Here is a 24,096-nt window from a genome sequence, read left to right on the forward strand (position 1 = left end):
TGCTTTTGCTCTAGGTTTAGGTTTTGGTTTACCAAAGAGCCTATGCCACTGAGGATAACCATGTAAGCAAAAACAAGTATCCCTGATGTGACCTTTCAAATGACAGAAATCACACATCAATGTATCATCAGTAGTCTTCTTAGACATGCCAGAGGAAGTAGATCCATTTTGTCCAAATTTTCTTTGAGGACCAGAATAGGAGTTCTTGACATTCATTGCTAGACTATGACCAGTCATGTAGGAGGACTGTTGAACATCTCTCTGAGTCTCTTCTTGCAATAGAATAGAGTAACATTGACTGAGAGTAGGTACAGGTTTCATCAGCAATATCTGACCTCTAACAGAGGTGAATTGTTCACTTAATCCCATAAGAAATTGTGTTAACTGAATAGTGCATTCATACTGATCTGACTTCGTGTTAACATTGCACGTACAGTGTGTACAGGTACACCTAGGTCTAGCAGATAAGCTATCCAGTTCATCACTCAGAGTCTTGAATTTTGTATAGTATGATGCAATTGTAAGTGAACCTTGAGTAATTTGAGAGATATCTTTTCGCAGATTAAACAATTTTGGCAGATTACTTTGTGAATATCGAGTCTCAAGATCTTTCCAGATAAGATGAGCAGAGTTCATATAAACTATACTGTTGCGTATATCAGTTGAAACAGAATTTAAGATCCAAGAGATTACCATATGATTGCATCGCATCCAAAGAGCAGATAACGGAGAAGTAAGAGCAGGTTTGTTACATGATCCATCAACAAAACCTAGCTTCAACTTTGAGGATAGAGCAATTATCATGGATCGATTCCACTGTGAGTAGTTCTGCTCATTTAGCACAACTGTAGTTAGCAACATTCCAGGATTGTCTGATGGATGAAGATAGTAGGGATGATTTGCATCAATCACGGATGCAGCTGCAGCTGTAGCATAGGATCGTTCTGGTGTTGACATTTTATCAAACACGTGATGAGCAATATCAACACCTTGAAGAAATCTTGAATAAACACAGAAGAAATCACCAGCAATCAGAAATTATCAATCAGCAATCAACTAAACAAGATCTATGAGATGTAATCAGAGATTGCGGAAGATTTAGATGTGACAAAGCTCTGATACCATGTCAAATTATCAAGCATTTACACTAAAGAAGCTAATTAGCTAACTGTATTGAATCAATAAGAACATAAATTGTATTAAGATCAAGTAGATCTAGAATCTTATTTATATCATTGCATTACTCCCTCTTCTTCTCTCAATCTCTCTGCACAACTCTCTCTCTCTACATTCTGTAACTAACTTTTCATAACTGAATTTGGCGCCTTCATCTTTCTATTTAAAGTGACTGCATCTGTGTTGATTTTGTTTTGGGCCTGTTGCTTTCCTTGGGCTTGCTGATTACCTTGGGCCTGTTCTGAGACTGTATATTCTATAACAAAACCCACAACTTAATTAAATTACATATCGACAGAATCAAATCACACACAGAAAATAACTTAAAAATATTTATAATTGTACTTTTGTGTTTGTCAAATATTTTGTCCCTCTGCATGCCCTAATCCCATAATTGTTGTTTGTATTAAGGATTAATTAAGAGTATATTATTATGTGGACAGGGTATGGTAATCAGCAAAAAACCTGACTTATACGTCAAAGTATATATATAACAATCTCTTCTCTGGGTTGATGCTTGTGCATTTGATAGTTCAGTCACTTATCTATCCGTGACCATCATAAAGCTACATTTCATGCACCCGTGATAAACATAATGCAAGTATAAGGTGACGCGTGCCCTCTTTAAATCTGCCTACGCACACATATATACAGATGCATGCAAGTGTGTGTGTGTTTGTAGATTCATGAACATGAACACATATAGGGGTATGTTTGTGTGTCTATATATCACATCAGCTAAATGCAGTACTGATCCTGCGAAGAAAACAAGCACAGCATGTGAATGTTGAATTCCTGAATTTCTAGCTATCCGATACAATGACGGATATATAATTCTACAGGTTATTTTTTACAAGGTTATTTTCACAACTTCAAACAATTCTACAGGTCGACAATAATTTATGTCATAGTGGTTGTTATAGATTCTCAAAGTAATGGTCAAATCTTTAAATTCTCGAAATTAGGGTAATAATTAAACTTCATTAATGCTTGTATTTTAACAGAATTGAAGTTTTACTTGAACTCTTGACTCCTGTTGGGATGTCTGTATAAATGTGAAACGAGGGGGCAAGTAAATTGGTGGGTGTATAAAGAGAAGCATGGACCCGTGAATGGTTTAATTCTATTGTCGTGAACCTAGCTACTTTATTATTTATGCTTCAAACTTCCATGGCCACAACCCTAAAGCCAAGCTAAATTACAAAACATCTTCACGGGACTTCCCCAAACATATTGTGCATTCACAGCTGAGCTTATACATATAATCCATTTTACATCACAGTACCCCCTCTTATTGCCTTTTTTTTCACATCTATACCACACTGAGTGTTGTAATTCGAACCGAGTTGAGTATTCAGTAAAACAAGTTTGAGTTTGAGGTTTTTTAAACAAGTCGAGCCGCTCTTTTAAGTTAAACGACTTGAAATCTGTTATCAAACTCGAATCGTTTGAAAAGACCAGCTAAGTCGAGTTTATTGACAAGCTAATTAATTAAGTCGAGTCAAGTTTACTCAGGAGAGCTGCTGATGGACATTATACTTTAGATTTGACCATGAAATTCTAAGTTAGATTTGAAGTGGAGTGTGTTTTTCTGGACCTGGCACACTTATCAAGAAAGCCAGGGCCTCAAAACTCAAGAAGAGGTCACAAGCAATTCCAAGCTGATAGATAGACATGACAGCCCCTCTCGTGAATAGAAAGAAAATTCTAGGATTATTGCACAAGGAACACCACATCTTCAAGCTATAGAACAACCAGTCAAACAAAGATGCGCTGGTACAACAAAAATGAAAAAAGGTGATTTAAAGCTAGATCTCAGGAAAATTAATAAATTCAGAAAACTTGGAAGATACCGAACATAACCGGATGTCCCGCTCAATAAACATAATGTAGTCAACAGTGAAGTGAGTAAGCGTAGAATAAGATTGACGCAGTTTTTATGCACATAATATGATTAACGGTGAGTACGAGTAGAATGAGATAGACGCATATCTTATTTCATTACGCATAGTTGAAATAATAAGAAATAGTCGGGAATTTATAGTGCTTCCGAATGTAGAAGGTAGAGATGAATAAGGATGTACAAAGATTTACAGTACTTGATGTAGTAAAAATGTTGGTACTGCCAAGAAGGGCTGGAGGAGAAACAGAGAAGAGACCATCCTACCTAATTGCAACAGAGAACCAATCCTCCCATAGCATATAATAATGTCCACCACTAGCTTTACACGTGTCTGTCTGTTGCATGAAGTATCTTGTCCTCAACAACCTTTTTTCAGTTCTTAAACTGCATACATGTGTAGTTGTATATATAACAACACCTCCAACTTCAAATGGTCCATCCCACTAGTTCTCTCAACTGTTAACTCCCTGTTCTAGCTCCCCCTTTCTTGTTCTTTTGCACTTTGAAATCTCTTAAGTTATTATTTCAGAAAGTGTTTACTTAGAATGGATTTCTTTCATGGGAATTTGTGTTTTCTCATTATAATTCTCTTGTTCTTGAATTCAAAAAATGCAGAAGGAAGATATCATTATCACAAGAAGCAAAAGCCTAAGAAACCCCCTGTTTTACCTAGCCCTGAGCCCCCTGTTTATCAATCTCCTTCATATCCTCCTCCAGTTCCTTCAGACCCCAACACTGATCCTCCACCAGTTTCTGATGAGCCTAATGACCCTGGAAATACTACATCAGGTTGCGTATTCGATGTTACATCTTTCGGTGCAGTTGGAGATGGTACAACTGATGACACTGCAGCATTCAGGGATGCCTGGAAAGCAGCTTGTGCTGTTGAATCAGCTGTTGTTTTAGCTCCTGCAGATTGTACATTTATGATAACTTCAACTGTCTTTTATGGTCCATGTAAACCAGGGCTCATCTTTCAAGTAAGAACATTTTTTTTTTCATATTTTGTTTAATTTTACCACCAAAATGTAACTTTTGCTCAGAGTTAGACTTCTGATGTTATGTAGGTTGATGGTGTTCTAATGCCACCTAATGGTCCAGATTGCTGGCCTGAAAAGGATAGCAATAAGCAATGGCTTGTGTTTTACAGACTAGATGATATGACATTCACTGGAATAGGCACCATTGAAGGCAATGGTCAGCAATGGTGGGAACTTCCATGCAAACCTCACAGAGTATGTTCCCCTCCACACACTTTCAACTAAAGTATATAAAAAATTTCATGTACCCCTATGCATTTTTTGTTTTGTACATTTTTTTGTGACATATCTTGTTTGGGAATGAATAACCATGATGACTAAATGAACCAAGAAATGGCATTTCAGGGTCCCAATGGATCAACTTTGCCTGGACCTTGTGACAGCCCTGCTGTAAGTTGAACAATCTGAAACTTGGCTATAACTTAATTATATGAATAATGTATAGATTACAAATTATATTGCATCGAATAATGATCGAAACATGTTTGTATTTACAGCTAATCCGATTCTTCATGAGCTCCAACATAGTGGTGAGCGGTCTAAGAATCAAGAACAGTCCAATGTTTCACATGAAATTTGATGGTTGTGAAGGGGTGTTGATTGAGAAATTGTCCATTTCTTCTCCTAAATTAAGCCCCAATACTGATGGGATTCACATTGAAAACACAAAATTTGTTGGCATATATGACTCAGTAATTGGAAATGGTGAGAATGCTAATATATGCTCCACAGAGATTCTTGTAGTATTTGGCTTGTGAACTTTATGTTAAAAAGTGTGCCCTGTTGTTTGTTCACAGGAGACGATTGCATTTCTATTGGAACTGGCTGTTCTAATGTCAACATAGAAGGTGTCACATGTGGCCCTGGTCATGGTATAAGGTACACAAATTTTATTCGTGATAGCCTAGTGACGATATGTTATTCCCTCCCCCATGATCCTTACTCCCCTCCTTTTATACATAACAGTCTTAACATTCGAAATATTAAAATTTATAAAATGTTCTCTGATATAAAGAAATGAAATTTGTCATCTGACAGTTTACACTGTTATGAGTCTTGATCGTTGTGACTGCTTCATTCAACCTTTTACTCTGTTTTGAGTTTTTAGCGACACCGACAACTTCATTCGACTTTTTTCAGTTTTTACACTGTTTTGAGCTCTTAACTTTGTGAAATTGTAGTATTGGAAGCTTAGGAGTGCACAATTCTCAAGCATGTGTGTCGAACATAACTGTACGAAACGCTATAATAAAGGATTCGGACAACGGGGTGAGGATCAAGACATGGCAAGGAGGAGCAGGGTCAGTAACAGGCATTTCATTCGAAAATATTCAAATGGAAAATGTAAGAAACTGTGTGATCATAGACCAATACTACTGCTCAAACAAGGCTTGCCTAAACCAAACTTCAGCTGTATACGTTAAAGATATATCATTCAGGAACATTAAGGGAACTTATGATGTTCGAAGCCCTCCTATACATTTTGCATGTAGCGACTCCGTTCCTTGCACAAACATAACGATGTCAGAAGTCGAGCTTCTTCCAGAAGAAGGGGAATTGGTGGATGATCCTTTCTGTTGGAATACATATGGAAATCAAGAAACATTGACAATTCCCCCTATCGATTGTCTACTCGATGGAGAGCCAGCCTCAGAAGTAGAGAACTACAGATTACACTGTTCTTCTTGAGAGCTATATTATGCGTCTGCAATCTGCATAGTTAATTATATAAGGATTAATACTGCATATATAGATATGTAAAAAAGAGATCCACAGGTTAGAGCTATTAGGACATGGATCTTGGCTGATTGTTGGTCACAAAAGATCCATCCCTTTGGGATTCCTTTCCCTTATTGAGTGATGTGAATTTTGGCCTACTATGTAACTAGGGGATGTGACATATATAAGATTTCTGCATTAATAAAGATCACTGTTTTACTTAAACTAGATCTATAATAATAATATTAAGGATTTGTATTTCACTTGTTCTACAAAAGACTAGGTTGGCATGATATAAAAAATGTTATCTATGTTGGAATTGTGCATACAGATATCCCAGGTTGGTGTTCTTTGGCAAATTAAGGACAAACTATTTCTTTCAAAATCTATCTAGGTTCTGAATTCAGCTACCCCGACTCTGAAGCCAAATAATTCGCTTCTTTCACATAAATAGAGGATCTCCTCGCATCATGCTATACGGATACAAAAAATGTGGAAAATATTTTTACAAATGTTTGTAAAACACAACTTTCAGAGTACCTATACATGGTTATGGCGTTCATACTCCATTTTTGTAGCTTTGCAGACAATTTGAGAATCATATTCATTGCATGCCATCTGCAAACTCATAGAACCATTTCCTTGAATATCCTTAGCAATAAATTGAATTTTGACAGACTTGAATCTTTTCTAGAGCATCAAATTTGTTTTCCTAAAAGTGAAGGTTTTCCTTCCGTGGTCCTGGGACTAAATGGCCCTCTTCCTCCAAACCGAGGACTTAGATCTCCTCTGATTTCACTTAATCGGGGACTATATCCTTTATCAGAGAAACTTTTGATGAAACTTTTCCGTGGTTTCTCACTGCATCCTGTCAACTTCACACTGCACATGCGTCTGATCTCTCCCCGGCTTCTGGTAATAACATCATCAAAAATCTCTCTGTCATCCGCAAATGAAGCACTCGAACCTATCTCCGTGTCCTGCAAATAAATTGATAGCAAAACAAGAATACAAGCTTAGATGAGAAAGTCTGCTTAAAAAATATACTTAAAGAATGAGACAACCACTGACTACAAATATATTGCAGATAACACAAACATCATGATATTTTGTGGTTCTTGCTCTTGAGAGCTTAGATTTTAAATGAAACTAGTACAAAAAACTAAGAAATTTCCAGAAATATCATTGTAATTTACTATATCATTATATAAAATAATGAACCAGACTTAAAAAAGATCTGTCTTAACTCTTATGAATATACAAATACACATATTACGTGACAGAGAAACTGAAAGAGACATTTTAGAAGTTAGGTCTACATTAGTTTATATCCTTGAAAGACCGAAAGCTTACCATTGCAAGATTATATGGTAAAGCAGATGCCTCTTCATACTCAGCTGCATCTAAATCTTGAAGGTGTCCCTCTTTGAAAAACTTAGGCAAAATGTATTGTCTAATAGGAACCAGAAGCATGATTATCAAAGGGAACAAAACCCCAGCAAGAGGAATCCAGGTAATTCCAAAAGTGATTAATAAGTAAGCAGCTTGGAAAATTGTGAAAAAGGCGATTGTCTTAAAAGGTACAGTTTCCACAAAAGTTGCGTGGTTATCCTCCAGTATTCTGTAAAAACATAAACAGATGCATCTGGTTAGTTGCAGAAAATCATTTAAAAGTGTACAACATAACTGAATTTGTAATTTTGTTTAGATTTGAAAGTAGCTACTTGTATCTTCTACTTGGAGCTGTGAATAGCAGTAGGATCCGCTCCCAAAACTGGTTTCCTGGTAAGCTTTCAACAGCCATGTATGCAAAGTATCCCCAGAGTACTGATGTTGGGATCTTTTTCAGAAGAGGCATGGCTGCAAGGCATCCTCCCACCATTAAAGATTGAAGCAAGTTACTGAGTCGCTGTTCTTTCACCTCAACAGGTATCAAATCATCAATCTCTTTCTCAACATCAAATATCGACTCATCAACTGGAGCACTAGTATTTTCTATGCTTGAAGCTGATTTAGTCGTTGACTCTTTCAATTCATTTAATCTCTGTTCAGGAATAAAGTTTGAACAATGTTTACTACATGTGTATGTAGTTCAGATAGTAGCATGGGAAGAAAAAGAAAACTATCATATATGGATGAATTGATTAAGTCGTGAAAGCACCATACTCGAGCTGATGGCTCTTGGTAAATTAGTGGACTCTGCATCTCTTGATAAGCTTCTTGCAACTTTCCATATACTTGAACCAAACTGGCATTCTTACCCAAACATTCACGTGCTGTTTTCACCAATCGATTTCGAAGAAGCTGAATGCACATAGAGGACAAAGAAGCAATGAATATGTTGAGCTCTGTGAATATAAATGTGATCATCTTAAAGTAAATTGTGAATGACAATGTAGTTAAATGAGTGGATGCTTTCTTATTATGTGTAGACAACAATGAAATTCAGCTTTAGTATAAAGATTTTATCATTAGTTGATCGCCAAAAGGAGAAGTTCTTGTCTAATAAAAACCTGATGCTTAAGTGTAGCCAAACTCTTAGTATGCATCGGAGATTGTGGAATGACACCATTTGATGGAGGAATCCCTGTAAGACCACAGAATATGACCTGCAACATTGAAGAAAGTCGCTGAAATACAGTGTTAATTATATAAAACAACTAAAATGTGAGAGTAGATTAGAAGGATTTCTCCTTACCATAAATCCTAATAAAAATAAATCATAATGAAATGAAGGTGGCTTTCGCAAGTTGAATTCACTCTGCTGTGCAAGTTGAGATGCCACACTGTGGTCAAAATAGTACAGAACTGCAATCATAGTGGCTGGAATAAAAGCTCCAATTATGTAGAGGACTGGAACTTGTATCATGTCCTGGGGATCAGCAATCACAACCGTTTATATTATAATATCATTTCAAGAGAAGGAAGATGCTACATAATCTGCTTCTGTATCAAGAAAGAAACTTACCTTCATGACTGTCCAGTTGCTGTATGCACCCGGAGACCATGGATTTGGGCTAAGAAGGCGCCTTGGAATTCCTTCTGGAACATTACCGGCTGGTATGTAAGAGGCAGCTGTCCAGACAACAACCAATAATGGAACACCATAATCCGCTATAAGGCCTCGAAGCCAACCTGTGTAGGGTGACATGGAACATGGTCTTAGAAGAATGGAAACATGATTAATGCACCTCAAGCTAACTAAAAGAAATATGCAACTATCAATTTTTATCCCAGAGGGCGATCCCAATTATTTCTGACACTAAATGCTGCCAAGCCTTTTACCACCATCAACTTTGTTCATTATGATTTAAGAATCTTCCTTCATGAAAGAAGTCGGGGTTGCACATTTTAAAGTTTCATTCAGTCCAATATCATTTAAATTTATGTGAGTGTGCTTACCAGAGCCATATCGCCAAGATCTTGCTTTGCGACTTTTCAATGCGGTGAGCAGAAGGCCAAATGACATAACCAGGGCAAACATACCATTGGCAAACCTCCATGAAGGAAGGTATTCTGACAAATGGCTATTTTCTCTGTTCGGTATACGAAATTCATCGATAAGTCCCTACATACATCAACTTATTCAGTAATCACAGAGAGATGCTTGCAAGTGAATACTCGAAAAAGTAATCTCACAAACATCATGTCAAAACAAGAATTTAATGCTTCTTACTATTCTACCAATGAGATGAAATACATTATAGCCACTTTTATTGGTAACCATAAAAACTACTGGTCCCCAACCACCTACCTTTTTAGTCTCCCATAAGTCTGTTGCTCAAAATACCACAATGTTTTGTTTCTGATATATCAAAATCTGAATACCAACTAATGAAACCTATACAAAATTAACAAAATTTCCACTTACTTTTATGGCTTCTTGCATAAAAAGCATTGCAATAAGCAGTCCAAACAATTCTCCCGCAAGACGAGTGAACCTATTAATGATTGAACATGCTCCTAGAATAGCAAGAAGGAATAACAAAATTGCAGTCCAAACACATACCCTGCAAAAACAACATTCATGAATCAATATAAACGAAAGATACTTGAACAATTTTCTAAGCTGAAACTTCAATTATCAGGAGAATAGATGTTGAAGTGCAAATGTGCAATATATCAATGCAAGCACGGGTATAATACCATCCAGTCCAAGCTAGAAAGAGCTTTGGTCCCAGCTCTGGTCTATCCTTCGCAAAGTTGTACATGAATGTGTACATAAGTACAGTAGGTTCGGCAACTCCAAGAATAAGCAAAGGTTGACCACCCATTATAGAGTGTATAATACCACATATTGCAGTAGAAGCTAAAGTTTGCACAGCTGTAAGTGATCCATCTGTCGATCCAAAGGCATCGTTTTAAATGCGAAATTGTATGAGAATGGGGAAAACAGAAATATGATCATTAAGAATTTTTATATTATACCTGTACTTCTTTCCAGTTGTTCACCAAATGATATCACAGGAATTGCTGAAGCAAAAAATATATATGTCGTAGGGGCCAAAATCCTAAATAGACAAATATGTTAAAGATCCAAACTATTGGAAATGTCCATTTCGATATTATTCCATGTAGTCATGGTGGCATAATGTAAACATACCTTACACCTGATTTAAAACCACCAATCCAATCCTGTTTATAGCACATCAACCTTCCATTAACATCATTCTTGATACCACGAAACGGAACAAAACTCTCTTCCATATTTTCTTCTTTTCTCAAGAAACTAAAGCTAGTAAACAGCAATAGCTTCTACTAGCACAAGATTTTCTTGATTTTGTAAAACTGAGATTGACTACAACTCCAAGATTTTATGCAAAACTGCAACAACAGTACATTACATTCATTTATACAGTAAAATGGACTCATTCAAGACACAAGATACAAATTAAAAAGGTTACAAATTTATAGTTACAAAGTGCAACAATATAATATAGATGTGTACACACAAATATGTAGTACCAAGTGACCAGGATGTGAACAAGAAAACCTTTTCAAATCTTTGTTTAAATTCTAAAGAATATATATGTACATACCCACAGAAATCTGAACAAAACTTCCAAACAGATAAAGCCCAAAAAGGGCTGTTAAAAAGGATACTTAAAATGCTAAAGGCAAGTATAATGTGGGTCTAAAAAAACATCACTAACAAAAGCTCATCAACACCAACTCTGGGTACAGCGGTATCCTCGCTCCCTTTACCGGATGTCAACGGTTCGAATCTCGTAAAAGACACGGTGGGTGTGACAAATAAAATAACAACTCAAATCTAAAAGTCTGCATATAGTTAAATCTTACAGAGTAAAACAAATGGGCACATTCAAGAAACAAGAGCAATCAAGAAAAAGATAAAAATAGACGCAACAAACTGCAAACATCAAGAAGTGGTTAAATGTTACTATAATAAATTACCAAATTACAAGCAGCAGATGTAGAAAGTTAAAGGCAAAGTTGGGTATTGGCAGAAGCTGAACAGCTGGTTAATGCCAAGTATCCAAGCAGCATCTTGTGAAACCCATGATATTAATTTAAATTTTTGCCAACCTTTTTTATGGGTTCATACAACTACATTACCATTGTTTCTTTTTTTACAGTGTGTGATACTGGTTTTATTTTTTATTTTCTTGGGAAAAGGATAACAATGTTGCAGCATCTTTGTCTTGAACTGATTTATAAACACAGATACAGTGTGTATTAATTAATAAGGACCTATGTAATAATCAATGACTGTTTTGGGAAGAATAATTGTTAAATCCGTCGGTGAAATTAGTTGGCAAATGTGAAATGAGTACGGACCTCATTGTATTGCTGATAATTTACTCAAAATTTCTAAATTAGAAGAAATTTTTGTTTTTTAAATAGCTTTATCCTTGCAGTGAATGAGTCATAAGCTCACGAGCAGTTTGGTTAAAAAAAATCGGCTCGGATACAATTTAATTTATAAACAAGTAAATATGAATATAATTTTAAAATTTGATTTATATATGAGATGAACTTAAAAATATCATAATTCGATTTTCAAGTTAAATAAGATGTTCGTGAACATGTTCATAAATAATGTTTTTGAACAGCTTATTTATATTGCATAGACAAATATATGAACTACTAGAAATTATATATACTCATACATGTATTTTACGAATACCCACATATGCACACATATCATTAACTAAATAAAAATAATACAATTTAATCAAAATCAAATATTAAACACACTTAAATTTATTTATTTAGTTCGTAAATTTTTCAAAATTTTATGTGATATTTAAGAGTAAATTGCACTTTGATGGCTTGTATTGTATTTAAATTGTAATTTGGTTGCCAATTTATTTGACTTAATATTTGCTCGAGGGATAAATCATTTTAAAGCAAAAAAAGGGTTCCGCATAGACGCCATTAACGGGGGGTTAACAAAAGCAAGAGTATTTTTATCCTTGAAGAGATTCAACGGCTCTGTTGAAACTATGGCTCCGTTTGATATTGCTGTTGTAAATAGGTACAACAGCTTTTTGCTGAAAATCTATCAGAAAGGTGTTTGGCAATTTCTAAAAGCTGCTGTCTGGAAAAACGCTTTTGGTCTAAAAGCTATCATCAAACCTTCTCAAAAATATTATTTTTATATGTTATATCTCAAAATATGCATAAATTAAAAAAATTACCAGACAATCATCTAATTTTCCTCACAACACTTTTTTCACCAGCACTTTTTCTCACAACATAGCAGTATTCAACAACACTCCCAAACGGAGCCTATATAAGACATGTGATACACACAAACTGTGCATATAACCCTAAAGCTAAAATAAAATCCAGTTGAAGCACTTTAACTATCTTTATAATACAGAGGTGTTTTTGTTGTAAACGGATAGTATAAAATATAGTTTAGATATAAACAAATGGTTGGCGTACGTTCTTGGGTTGTGGTGATGATAGCAATGGATGCAACTACTTTTAATGGGTTGATGAGCCTTTTGTGGATCGAAGCAAGAATGTTATACTGTACTAATGAGGAGGATTAGACATTTTGAAGATGCTAAAAATGGTTGTAATCATGTAGATGAAATAAAATTACTGAAGCACCTGGTTTGAAAGTGGCAGCTAATAAATTTATTCATGTTTGTAGTGTTGTCATTTGTGCTAATGAAAGGCATTCATGAAGTAGATTGAAAATATTAGGTTGTACTTTATGTTGATCAATTGTAATCTATGTCCTATGTAATAAAAAAAGAGTAAGAATTCCACATTAAAATACGAACTTTCCAGCTTTTTCATACATGGTCTTGCAATTTTCCATTACCATTCACGTTCTTACAATTGAAAAGGTACCAAAAGTGTGTCATTTGTAGTCTTGCAAATTTTCGAAAGATGACAATTAGAAGCAAAAATTTACATTAACAAAATAAGAACTTAAAAACTAAAATCAGTCATGACTTCCTAATCTTCTTTGTAGTCCCCTTTTGAGTAGTTTGGGCTTTAGCTTTTTTGGCAGCTTGTAGTTGTCCGAGACTTGTAACTTCTTGTCTTTTCCAAGTTTCAAGCTCTACAGTTGCCACTCTTTTTCCATCCTTCTTACTCCCACTCTGTGAACCTTGATTTGTTGCTCATTTATCTGCCTGATTTATAGTTTCCTCCTTTTCTATACCATCAGTTCCACTAGTAGTACTCTCATTTTGTGCTTTCTGAGAAATACATAAATACTAGTCCCCATCTTGACACAAAATATGCCCCTTATTCTCGTGTGGCTCTAGTATGTACCTAAGAAGCGGCAGACGAGCCACCCTAAGATAAACTTAAGGGGAAGGAAGACGGGCCTTCGAGTATGGGCCTAGGGGGTGGCAGATAGCAAGATGGATTTCTATTATGGGTCAAGGGGGAGCCATATCACACAATCAGGAGGTAGATTCAGCAGGTGTCGATCCCGATGTGTGAAGGGGAGGTTATTAGAAGTTGTTCCACATAGGTTGTGGGAGGGGCAGATTGCTAGAATAAAAGTAGGCAGATAACTCAATTAGTATGAGGTCTTTTGGGGAGTGCCCCAAAAATAAATCCATGTGGGCTCGGCCCAAAGCGGACAATATCATACTAATATGGAGTTAAGGTCTGCTTTGCAGTCCAACAATTGGTATCAAAGGTAAGGTTATAAGAGTCCATAACAATCTCGATGGGCTTCCAAAATGGACCTAAGAGGAGGTGGGTGGGCTACCCCAGGATGTGCGGGAGGTAGTTGGACCTTCCAGTATGGGCCTAAGGGGAGTGAGAATGCCAAAAAGATTCCAGTATGGGTCAAAAGGGGAGACATCACACAATCAGGAGGCAGATCTGGCAGGTGATGAACCCGATGTGTAAAGGGTAGATTTTTAGGAGTTGTCCCACATCGTTTGTAGGAGGGGAAGATTGCTAGCATATAAGCGCCCAATTAACTCCATTAGTATGAGGCCTTTTGGGAGTTGCCCAAAAATAAATTTGTGCGGGCTCGGCCTAGAGCGGATAATATCATACTAATGTGAAGTTGGGCATGCCCAACAAGCCCAACATTATAAACCTACCTTTATTTGTGTTGACATCAGAATTTTCAGTCAAAATCTTCACTATACTCTCTGGAAGCACCTTCATCATCTCATATGCATACTTCCACACCATTGGGTACTGCTCCTCATGTGTGCCATTGATTTTTATTAATACTTTTTTTGGCTATGTACACAACATGCTTACTAACATCACACTTGAAGTCATTCATAATTTTTTTATGGAATGCATTGTCATGCCAGGTTGGATTCATTCTTCGCTCAGTCTCATAATAATGATCAACAATCCACTTGCTGTTTATCTTCTCCTGCTTAAATGTAGGCATGCATGTATGCTTGTTGATTGAATTCTTAATCTAATATGTTTTGCTGCCTTTGTGCATAAGAGATACATATATCTTCCGGGGCAGAATTTTAGACATATATATTGAAATTTCTTACCAAATTTTCTCATATTTGTTATTGGCCTTCTCTCAATGATGACATGCTTTTTAACCACATCTCTAAAATGCTTGGAATCCCTAAAGCATTGTCTGAAACTGAGGTTTAATCATGTATATTTTCTCAATGAAAATAGGATATCTAATCTCTTGATCATCATTAATTGAGTTAGAAACCATCCCCTCTTCATCTGAATCGACATAAACTGTGGAATCTGAGCAGAGGAAACCATCCATGTCTTCATTAACCATCTCATCAACATGAGTCACAAAGATAAGATCAGGATCATCACTATCTGTGTGCTTCCATCTGAATGCCAACTCTCATCACTACTCTCTTCATTTATAAATTCAATGTATTCATCATCATGATCATAAAAATCTTTTAATATACCTTTTAAATTCCTTAAGTCTTGATCTGCTTGCTATTCATCTTGGGTGCTAAAGGGGAACTAAGTGTCATTAAACTCAAACTCATCTTGAACATGAGGGGATGGTTGTATAAGTGTAGGTATTGGTTGTTTAGGTGGAAGTAATAGTTGTATAGGTAGGGGGAAGGTTCTTTATATGGGGGAATGAAGGCCTAGGATTGGCTTCAACACAATCATAATCAGGATCTTGTGAGCAAGATATGTGTGGTACAATGTAAACAAATACCTCAACATATCTATCAGAAGGCATAAGTGAACACATCAACATAACCTTTTCATCACTATCTAGTTCAAATAAACCCATATCCATCGTAGTATTAGGTAGCTTATACCATAGTTGTGCATAACCACTATAAATATCAAGTTCTTTTAATATATTGAAAATCTATATTAGACTAATCTCATCAGAACTACAATAATCAAAGTAATCTACATCTCGCCAACATAAGATTTGGGCATTTTACCCTATTATAATATTTAATAGTAAAATTCTCAATTTCTGCACATTAAACACATGGATCGAATAAGGAAAGTACACATTCACATATAATAATCATAAATGGTAACATTTGATACTATTTTAAAGCATTTAGTGGTACATGTTCATATCACAATCTATAGTTAATTAAACAATTTCCCCAAATCTCGAAATGGCAAAAGTCGTGATTTTATAATCAAATGTCACAAGTAATACAAATAGACAAACATTCAACAACAACAACATACTACATCTAATACCCAATATTTAACTCATTTTACCCCTATGATATAAACAAGAAACACATACTAATCGCCATGCAACTGAAAGAATGATGTATACCTCTATAATCGGAGCATTGATGAGGACTATAGACGTCAACATTCTCTTTAAGCCTTCTATACCAAGTCATTCTTAACGATTTCTGTCACTATTAAGCAAATTCGGGTTTGGGGCTTACAATGTGCACAAAGTTGGAGGGAAATGACGATCGGTTTTTGGAGGGAATTAGTACAATGAGTCACTCGAACGAGATATATAGAAATATCAATGTTATGACCAATAAACCCTCTAAAAAATGACAGTTCACGTTAAAACCTAACGGCGTCCATGCAGAGCCCTTTTTTGTTTTAAAAAAAAATTATCCTACTATGCAAATGTTAAGTCAAACAAATTGGCAACCAAAGTGTAATTTTGAAATAGTACAAGCCACCAAAGTGCCATTTACTCTATTTTTTACATTCATTTAGAAAAAAAGTTACAATAAATTTAACTAGTTTACTAAGCTGCACTTTGTAGCAGACATAAAATAACATATTGATTGGTTTTTGAATTTTCTATTTAATATTGATCATCTAAAATTCTGAACTAATAATTATACAACTTTAAAAAACCACTCTCTCATTAAACATGTTTACCATATTGAGACCATTATTGTTATGTGATTTTTTATATAAATATCCAAAAGACAGTTAATTTTTGGTTTTATTTTAATATTATCTCCAATATCTTATCATAATTTTTTTTTTCAAAATTTACAATTTATTCATATTTTAAAATACGTAATATAACATAAATATTAAAATTTTACGTTAATACATTTCCCGAGTAACTTTAATAAAATATCATCAAATTAAACATGTTTAATATTAGTCTAGAGTAGTGACGATAAATCGTGTTTTTGAACATATAAAAAACAAAAAAAAATACTTACGAATCTGTTAGGAATCAAGCCTGAATCCTGATGAATATAATCACATGGCATAATTGAAGGGTTTCGAGCACGTACATGTAACGGGAACAATGTAAAATTAAATTAAAACCAAAATAAAATCGAAACCCTACGCAGGATCCATGCGAAAATAGATATTTAATTCGTAATAAGAATCTTTACCTTAAAGAAGCTTTAAGATTTCATTAATGGAGGATTAATGGAGTTCCAAACCTTGTTGAATCACCACGTATCGCGATCTCGCGATCTACGTTCTAAGGTATCCACACGAACGCTTTTCTTGAAGGATTGATGTATACTAGCACCCAAAAACTCCATCTCTTTCTCTTTCTCCTTGAACGGCTAGGGTTTTGTAAATCATGTATCCTTATATATAAATCAGCCCTTAAAGAGTTAATATATTGAAAATAATGAGTTTTCAAATTATAATCTATTTATATTTAATACTAATCCGAAATCTCAATTTATTATTTAATTAAGTCACACTTAATTAATTAATAACTTATTTCAAAATTAGTTTAAGTAATTTCTCTATTTTATTTATTTAATTAATTAAGTCATACTTAATTAATATCATAAATAAAATAAATTACTTATTTAATTTAAATTTATAATTTAAATTATTTTTCCTTCAAGCGTTCTTTGTGTGTGACCCTGTAGGTTATAATTACGTTGGCAATAATTTTAATATTAAAATTATAAACAATGAGCGGTATCTAATAATACATCATTGCTACCTAAGTACCAATAATTAAATCGGTGATTCAATTAAACCTTTCGTGATAATGTATCATGTAATATAATCCCTTTAAGCAAATATTATATATTAAACTAGAGGCATGTAATGTGTCATCCTCATCATAGTTTAATCCAAGTTCTCTTGATCAATGAGTAGACTATCATATCAAATCAACATTTGAGCATGGTCACGCATTTCATAGCCTAGCTCACACAAAAGGCCAATAATATCACTTCTAAAATAGGAGGGTTAAATCTCATCTAGATCATTCATATTTCTCATACTATTTATAATATACCCAATGTCCACTTTTATCATTACCCGGTCAAGGATAACTTTTAATGGAATCAAAGTATATTAATTCTCGCATAAAAATATAATAACTTCAAGTCTAAGAACCATTACATATTTATTATTGTGAGAATAACTTATGACATTATAAACATGTAGTATCTCATAACAGGTCAATCCATCACCATGTATCTGATATATGTGCCTGTGTTTTGACTTTAGTATCACCATACCTATGATGAATGAGATGTGATTGTTAGTCAACAAACATACCAGTCTTAATGTATTATTATTGTGCTCTATAATAATACTCGACTATGGACCTTTGGGAATATTGACATTATTCTCATAATCTCATTTCTAAGTCACGTACTTAGAGATATAGAATTGCATATCATATTCCAAGGACATTTATTAATCTAACATTTATATCGCAGTAAATTAAGAATTAATAAATTATAAAAGGAATAATCGATAGAACATATATATTGATAATCCAAGTGTCTTAAACTAAAATATCATAGTGTTGTCTCTAGGGCACAAACACTAAGAATAATCATGTTAAGGCAACTTGTAGCCTCTAACGGCTGGTCATCCTAAGGGATAGTTATTGAAGGAGTAGCCATCAACTGATAGGGTTGTTGTTATATTTTCTGTGAGAATCATGTAAACATATAGCAATGTAGTTATTCATTCAGAAGTCATGTTGACTCAATGGATAATCTAAAATAGGGTGGCTAAGTTAAATAATTGATGTCATGTAATTCAGATTAAGTGAAGTGAGTCGTCAACTGCTAAATGAAGGGAAAGCATCAACTGGAATCTATATTAGCCTATCAACTACTAAACAAGTGACTATCAATGGCTAAGGAAAGCTGTAGGAAAAGACTTCCAATGGATAAATAGGTCTATAGCTAATGGCTGTCAATGGCTAAGAAGATATATAGCTACTGTTGGTGAGACTGCGTAGCTGTATAAACAGTTATGTGATAACTCAACACAATAACAACACTAAAACATGACAGGTTAATAATACTACATCTACACAAGAAATCAGGAAGAATGAAGACAAGGCAAATACAAAGAATCAGAAGATTAGAAGAAGGCTGGAAGTCTGTTTACAGGTCACTGAAAGAAGTTCATTAATATGTTCATGCCTCAGTGAAGAATAAAGGTTAAAGACTTTCAGGGTTTCAGAAATGATGAAGGTTCAATGTATAAAGTGATATCATAGATTTTAGTGTATTGGCATTGATTGAAGATAGACAGTGTTCGAAGCATAGGAATCTGAAGAATTGAAGACAGGGTATAGACAGAGGTTAATGAAGATGTTGTATAAAGGACCATAAAGGATTCCAGTAAAAGTACAGTTGTTTATTGACAGTCAGTGTCCAAAGCAATAAAGTTGAGGCAAGCTTAACAATGTAATCAAGGCTATAATACGAAGACTTGAATCGGGGTTAGTCGTCTGTGAACCAGATCAGTTGCACTAGGCGTCAACAGCTCGTGAAAGAAATCTGGGTATTATATATAGAAGAATTGTTAAGTTGAGGAACGTACTTGGATTGAACGTTGATCTGTTAAAATACGAGAAGAGGTGCGCGGGGTATACAGCTAAACAGCTCAGGGGACTGGCGAAACTTAAAGTTTAATTGGTAAATTAAATAAATTTATTTAAAGGACTTTAACATAATTTATTTAATAAACTTAAATTGATTCATCTTATAAACTTTAAATAAGTTTATTTTATAAATCTAAATTAGTTTATTTATATAAGTTATATTTATGTTTATTTTATAAATTAATTTAATTACAATTTAAACTTAAAAAGAAAATAGAAAAAAAAAGAAGAAAAGAAAATTAAAGAAAAAGAAAACAAAAAGAAAACAAAAAAAGAAAAAGAAAAAAGAAATCAAAACAAAATAAAAGAAAAAAGTAAAAGGAAACCAGGGGTGACTTGTTTTGTTTTCCCCTGGTCGCCACACAGGTGTAAGGTTTTGGTTTATAATGTTTAAGTATATAAACATGTACAAGTGAAGCACTTGTCGCCAGAGAGCATTCCAACACCCCCCCTGTCGCCACACAGCCTGTCGCCACAGACCTCTTGCACTCCTTGTCACCACAGAGAAAAGCTGTCGCCACAGAAGCTACTAATTCTCACCCACACAATTTTATTGTGTATAAAGTCTACACTTTGCAGCAGAAGAAAATCGGCCATTCATTCTGAATTATTTTCTGTTCATCTTCTCTCCCAAAAGATAAGTGAAAATGGCAGCATTGATTTACAGAGAAGCTCAAGCTATTTGTATATCCGTTTAACTTCTCACCGGAGTAACGTTATAATGCCCGATTCAATTCTTGTATATTCTTACGGGCATTATAATCGTTACCCGGTAATTAAATCCTAGTACAAACAAAAGCTAGATTATTGTATAGAATTTAATTTGTAAATCTTTGTAGTATCTAGGAACTTTGTTGTTCTTAGATTGTAGCCGGTTAATTTATTTACCGGAGTGTAGCAACACCCTCGAGGATTTATATATTAATATATATTTCCTCGAATATCTTGTGTTCCTCATTTTTATCGTTCTAAACACTATTCCTCTCAAGAACACGAAACCACTAACCGAGCACTAAATATTTTATCCGCTAAAGATTCGAAAGAATTTTTAATTTAGTGATTATCGTATTCAACCCCCCCTTCTACGATAATTCGGGACCTAACAGTTGGTATCAGAGCTGACTGATTGATACACAAATCAGGATCCGTAAAAATAATTTATTTTATTAATTTTTCATTTACATAAATTTATTTGGTAAATTTGATTTAGAAAATTTATTTTTTAAATTTAATTTAAATAAGTTTATTATGAACTTAATTTAAATAAATTTATTTTATAAATTTAACTAAATTAATATACTATTTAAATTTTAGTAAATAAAAGTTTTAAATTTAAATTTTTTTTATTTTTTTCGGGTGTATTTATTCTCTGCCAGTTTATTGCCTTTAGCTGCCATTTTCTTAGTGTATTGGAAGTGAAAGTCAAAGTCAGGAACACAAATCAATTTATTTTGTTTTGTTACCGGGTACTACACTTGGGAATGGTGCGGTGAACAAGATGTTTGTAACTCACTCGCGGGAGCCTCCTGTTGCAAACGTGTTGTCGCCACAACCGGATGCACGCGCGGGACAGAAAACAGTCTCCTGGAGTAAGTGCACGCGCGTGAATTTCAGTCTGCCACACACGTGGTTTTCAGCTGGTTTTGTGAAACAAACTACACACAGAATCTCTGTTGCGATTGTCACCTTACCTACGAGTACTTCACCACAGAAGCAAATTGCCATAGACGTGTTTTGCCCTTGGTCTCTACTGATCGCAATAGAATAAATTAACAAGTACTCTGTGGCGACGTCTCCTAATTCGCCACAGCCGAGTAAAAACGGCGCGCACATGTTTGTACCTTCTACATGTCGCCACAGGGACACTTCACTGGGTTTCTATTGTGTAGAGTGGATTCCAGTCGTCAGAGACATTTGGTCGCAATACAGAGAGCAACTAAGTCGCAACAAAGAAAAGGCGGCGCAATGACGGCGCAGGTGCATATAAATTATGAGTTGTATTTTTTCTTACCTTAATCAATTATTTTTGATTTAAATTATTTTTCCATAAAAATTTAAAATTCTTAAATTTAAATTTTTCTTAAATAATAATTTACGTTTGATTTAATTTTTAAGAAAATTCGAAATTCTTGAAAATTAATTTTCTCGTAAGTATTTATTTTTGATTAATTTATTTTCTAAGAAAATTAAAAATACCGGATTTTTTTTTTTAAATATTAAATTAAGGGTACTCAAGTCACTTAGTAATTTTCTGTAACCCCAATTAAATATTTTTGATTTATTTATTTTTTCATAAATTTTGAAATTCTTAAATTTAAATTTTTCTTAAATAATAATTTACACTTTATTTAATTTTTAAGAAAATTTGAAATTCTTGAAAATTAAATTTTATGTAAATATTTATTTTTGATTAATTTATTTTCTAAGAAAATTAAAAATATTGAAAATTTAAATTTTTCTTAAATGTTAAATATAAGGGCACTCAAGATATTAGTAGACTCAGGATTCTTCCGGGTTTTTAAAGTGGATTTTAATCTTTTGAAGAAAACGAAGACCATGTGCTATTCAGAAGGAAAATTCCTGAACATGAAAATTATAGATAATGGTTTTCTTTTTCCAATGGAATTGATTTCAAGACCTACAGACGAAAATTGTGGAACCTCCTCAAAGGCTTACTCCATAGGATACCTTGGGTTTTCAGACGGAGGAAATGGATGAAATTTCTAAGGGTACAATTTTTTTCGGAGATTTTAAGACAACTCTATGATTCCAGATTAGACAGTCACACAGTGGTTTGTACCAATGCTATATTTATCCAGGAATCAATGAGATCATACAGACAGGAATTATGGAGGTCAGAGAGAATAGTGGGGACATACAAATATCTCAGTTACAGGCAGTAAAGTTGGAACCTCTGGACAAAATGTAAGAGTTACTGATAGCTGAATCAAAGGAAGCTCGGGTAGAAGTACTTGAGGGACTGGACGTCAGGGCAGTGTTTCACTTGTCAGGGAAGTTTAGTCGCATCAGATTCACAAGGAGTACATAAGCTACATCCAAGGATCAAGCCTATCTATTCCGAAGCAGAGTTTCTTATAGATTCAGTTCAAGGGGTGATTACAAGACTGAGAATTAGGACAAAAACAAGATTTGATAGCTACAGGTTTGACAAGCAATATGTTTCAAGTAACTATCAGGGGTTTTGTACAATAGAACAAGAAGCTTGACAAATAAGGATGAGTAGGGATTCAGTTGAAGAATTGAGACAAAGGTGGAATGTTTTCTTAGGGAAGCAGCCAGTCAAAACTTATAGTGCACGTGAAAGAGTTGGGATGGATCAGATGACGAGAATCATGAATATCTTGCTTTCATAGCAATCTCTGAAGATGGTCCAACTCACATATCTCAGGTTTCAAATTCTTGAACCACTGCAATACTTTGCTCTCAATATTCAATGCATGATAATATCACAGTGTTTAAATGTTTAACACTCGCACAAGCATGATAACATCACACATAGATAATGCTGAACTAGTTCACTAGATTATTTTTCTGGTAACTAGGATTGATGTTTAACTTGTGCATGTTACTTTAGATGATCTTAAATATGTGTTTGAATACTTGTTGAACATGATTAATTACTTTAGTGAGGTACATGTTTTTCCAGCATATAAGCCCTTTGTTTATGCTTATCTCTCTGTATCCTATTACATTGTGATTTATTCATTTGAACTGAATTGTTTGTTAAGATGTATTAGTTTGCAATTGGATTGAGATAACTAGATGAGATACATCAACAGGATTGGACTAGATAGAATTAGTGATTTATTTGTTAATTCTGTTTGTTCTATATCATGCCTATCTTGCTTAATTCTTATATGTAATGTTTCTGAATGAATGCCATGTATTCTTAATACAATGTTTGCTTATATTTATGCCATGAATGCATCTCTTAGTACTTGCATTAATTGTAGAAAAAGCATATTTAGAATTACAATAGGGCAAAGACTGCTAGTCCTCCTTATGTAAGGTTGGAATCATTTATCCCCTAACCTAAGATAAATCTGTCAAGGGTATTAAAATGGAGAAAACGGTCAGTCAAAGATAAGAATTAGCATGATAAGGTAGCAGCTGTTGTTATATCTGGTTATAATAAAATCTCTAATCCAACTGGACCCAAACTGATAAGTTGGGTACCAAGAACTGTTAATCCATTTGTGAGTGCAGGACATAAAAGGTTAATTGATTCATATGTATTCTTGGTAATTCATACTCAAGGCATATGATCAAAGAAAGAGCCTCACAATCAAATATGATTGACAAAAGCTATTCCGTCAGTAATCTTTGGAGATGACAACAAAGGTTTTCATTACGGGACAAGCTATGCAGAAAAGGGATGTCATTATGGATTTAACAATTGCTATCACTGATAACAACTAATCATTGGAGTCATTGATAACAATTGAAGCAACTTCCTTGCTGGAGAATCAAGGCACAAA

General features: G+C 34.4%; 2 protein-coding genes across 2 annotated transcripts; one reads left to right on the forward strand and one right to left on the reverse strand.

Moving 5' to 3' along the window:
- Positions 1 to 3,193: 3,193 nt before the first annotated feature.
- Positions 3,194 to 6,063, forward strand: LOC141684127 (polygalacturonase At1g48100-like). Its single transcript, XM_074488965.1, has 6 exons — positions 3,194 to 4,059; positions 4,147 to 4,314; positions 4,465 to 4,509; positions 4,617 to 4,824; positions 4,917 to 4,998; positions 5,301 to 6,063. The coding sequence occupies exons 1-6, from the start codon at positions 3,625 to 3,627 to the stop codon at positions 5,806 to 5,808; spliced, it is 1,446 nt and encodes a 481-aa protein (XP_074345066.1). The 5' UTR covers positions 3,194 to 3,624; the 3' UTR covers positions 5,809 to 6,063.
- A 194-nt stretch (positions 6,064 to 6,257) lies between these two features.
- On the reverse strand, positions 6,258 to 11,477 carry LOC141684125 (putative boron transporter 2). The gene is made up of 13 exons (XM_074488964.1): positions 11,254 to 11,477; positions 10,442 to 10,662; positions 10,267 to 10,349; positions 9,985 to 10,177; positions 9,710 to 9,848; positions 9,241 to 9,406; positions 8,807 to 8,973; positions 8,537 to 8,710; positions 8,352 to 8,447; positions 8,005 to 8,142; positions 7,563 to 7,882; positions 7,192 to 7,459; positions 6,258 to 6,818 (listed from the first exon to the last, which is right to left on the reverse strand). Exons 2-13 carry the CDS (start codon positions 10,543 to 10,545, stop codon positions 6,537 to 6,539), a joined length of 2,130 nt encoding a protein of 709 aa, XP_074345065.1. The 5' UTR covers positions 10,546 to 10,662; positions 11,254 to 11,477; the 3' UTR covers positions 6,258 to 6,536.
- Between the last annotated feature and the right edge of the window lie 12,619 nt (positions 11,478 to 24,096).

This window comes from Apium graveolens, chromosome 9 (assembly GCF_009905375.1).
Source record: "Apium graveolens cultivar Ventura chromosome 9, ASM990537v1, whole genome shotgun sequence".
Lineage (NCBI taxonomy): Eukaryota > Viridiplantae > Streptophyta > Magnoliopsida > Apiales > Apiaceae > Apium > Apium graveolens.

Excerpts from the sequence above, each read along its gene's own strand:
- LOC141684127 (XM_074488965.1), top strand. The coding sequence starts at position 3,625 with ATGGATTTCTTTCATGGGAATTTGTGTTTTCTCATTATAATTCTCTTG. Across the intron at positions 4,510-4,616 it reads GACCTTGTGACAGCCCTGCT|CTAATCCGATTCTTCATGAG; the intron begins GTAAGTTGAACA and ends TTGTATTTACAG. Across the intron at positions 4,999-5,300 it reads GGCCCTGGTCATGGTATAAG|TATTGGAAGCTTAGGAGTGC; the intron begins GTACACAAATTT and ends GTGAAATTGTAG.
- LOC141684125 (XM_074488964.1), bottom strand. The coding sequence starts at position 10,545 with ATGGAAGAGAGTTTTGTTCCGTTTCGTGGTATCAAGAATGATGTTAAT. Across the intron at positions 10,178-10,266 it reads ACAACTGGAAAGAAGTACAG|ATGGATCACTTACAGCTGTG; the intron begins GTATAATATAAA and ends TTGGATCGACAG. Across the intron at positions 8,448-8,536 it reads TATTTTTATTAGGATTTATG|GTCATATTCTGTGGTCTTAC; the intron begins GTAAGGAGAAAT and ends TCAATGTTGCAG.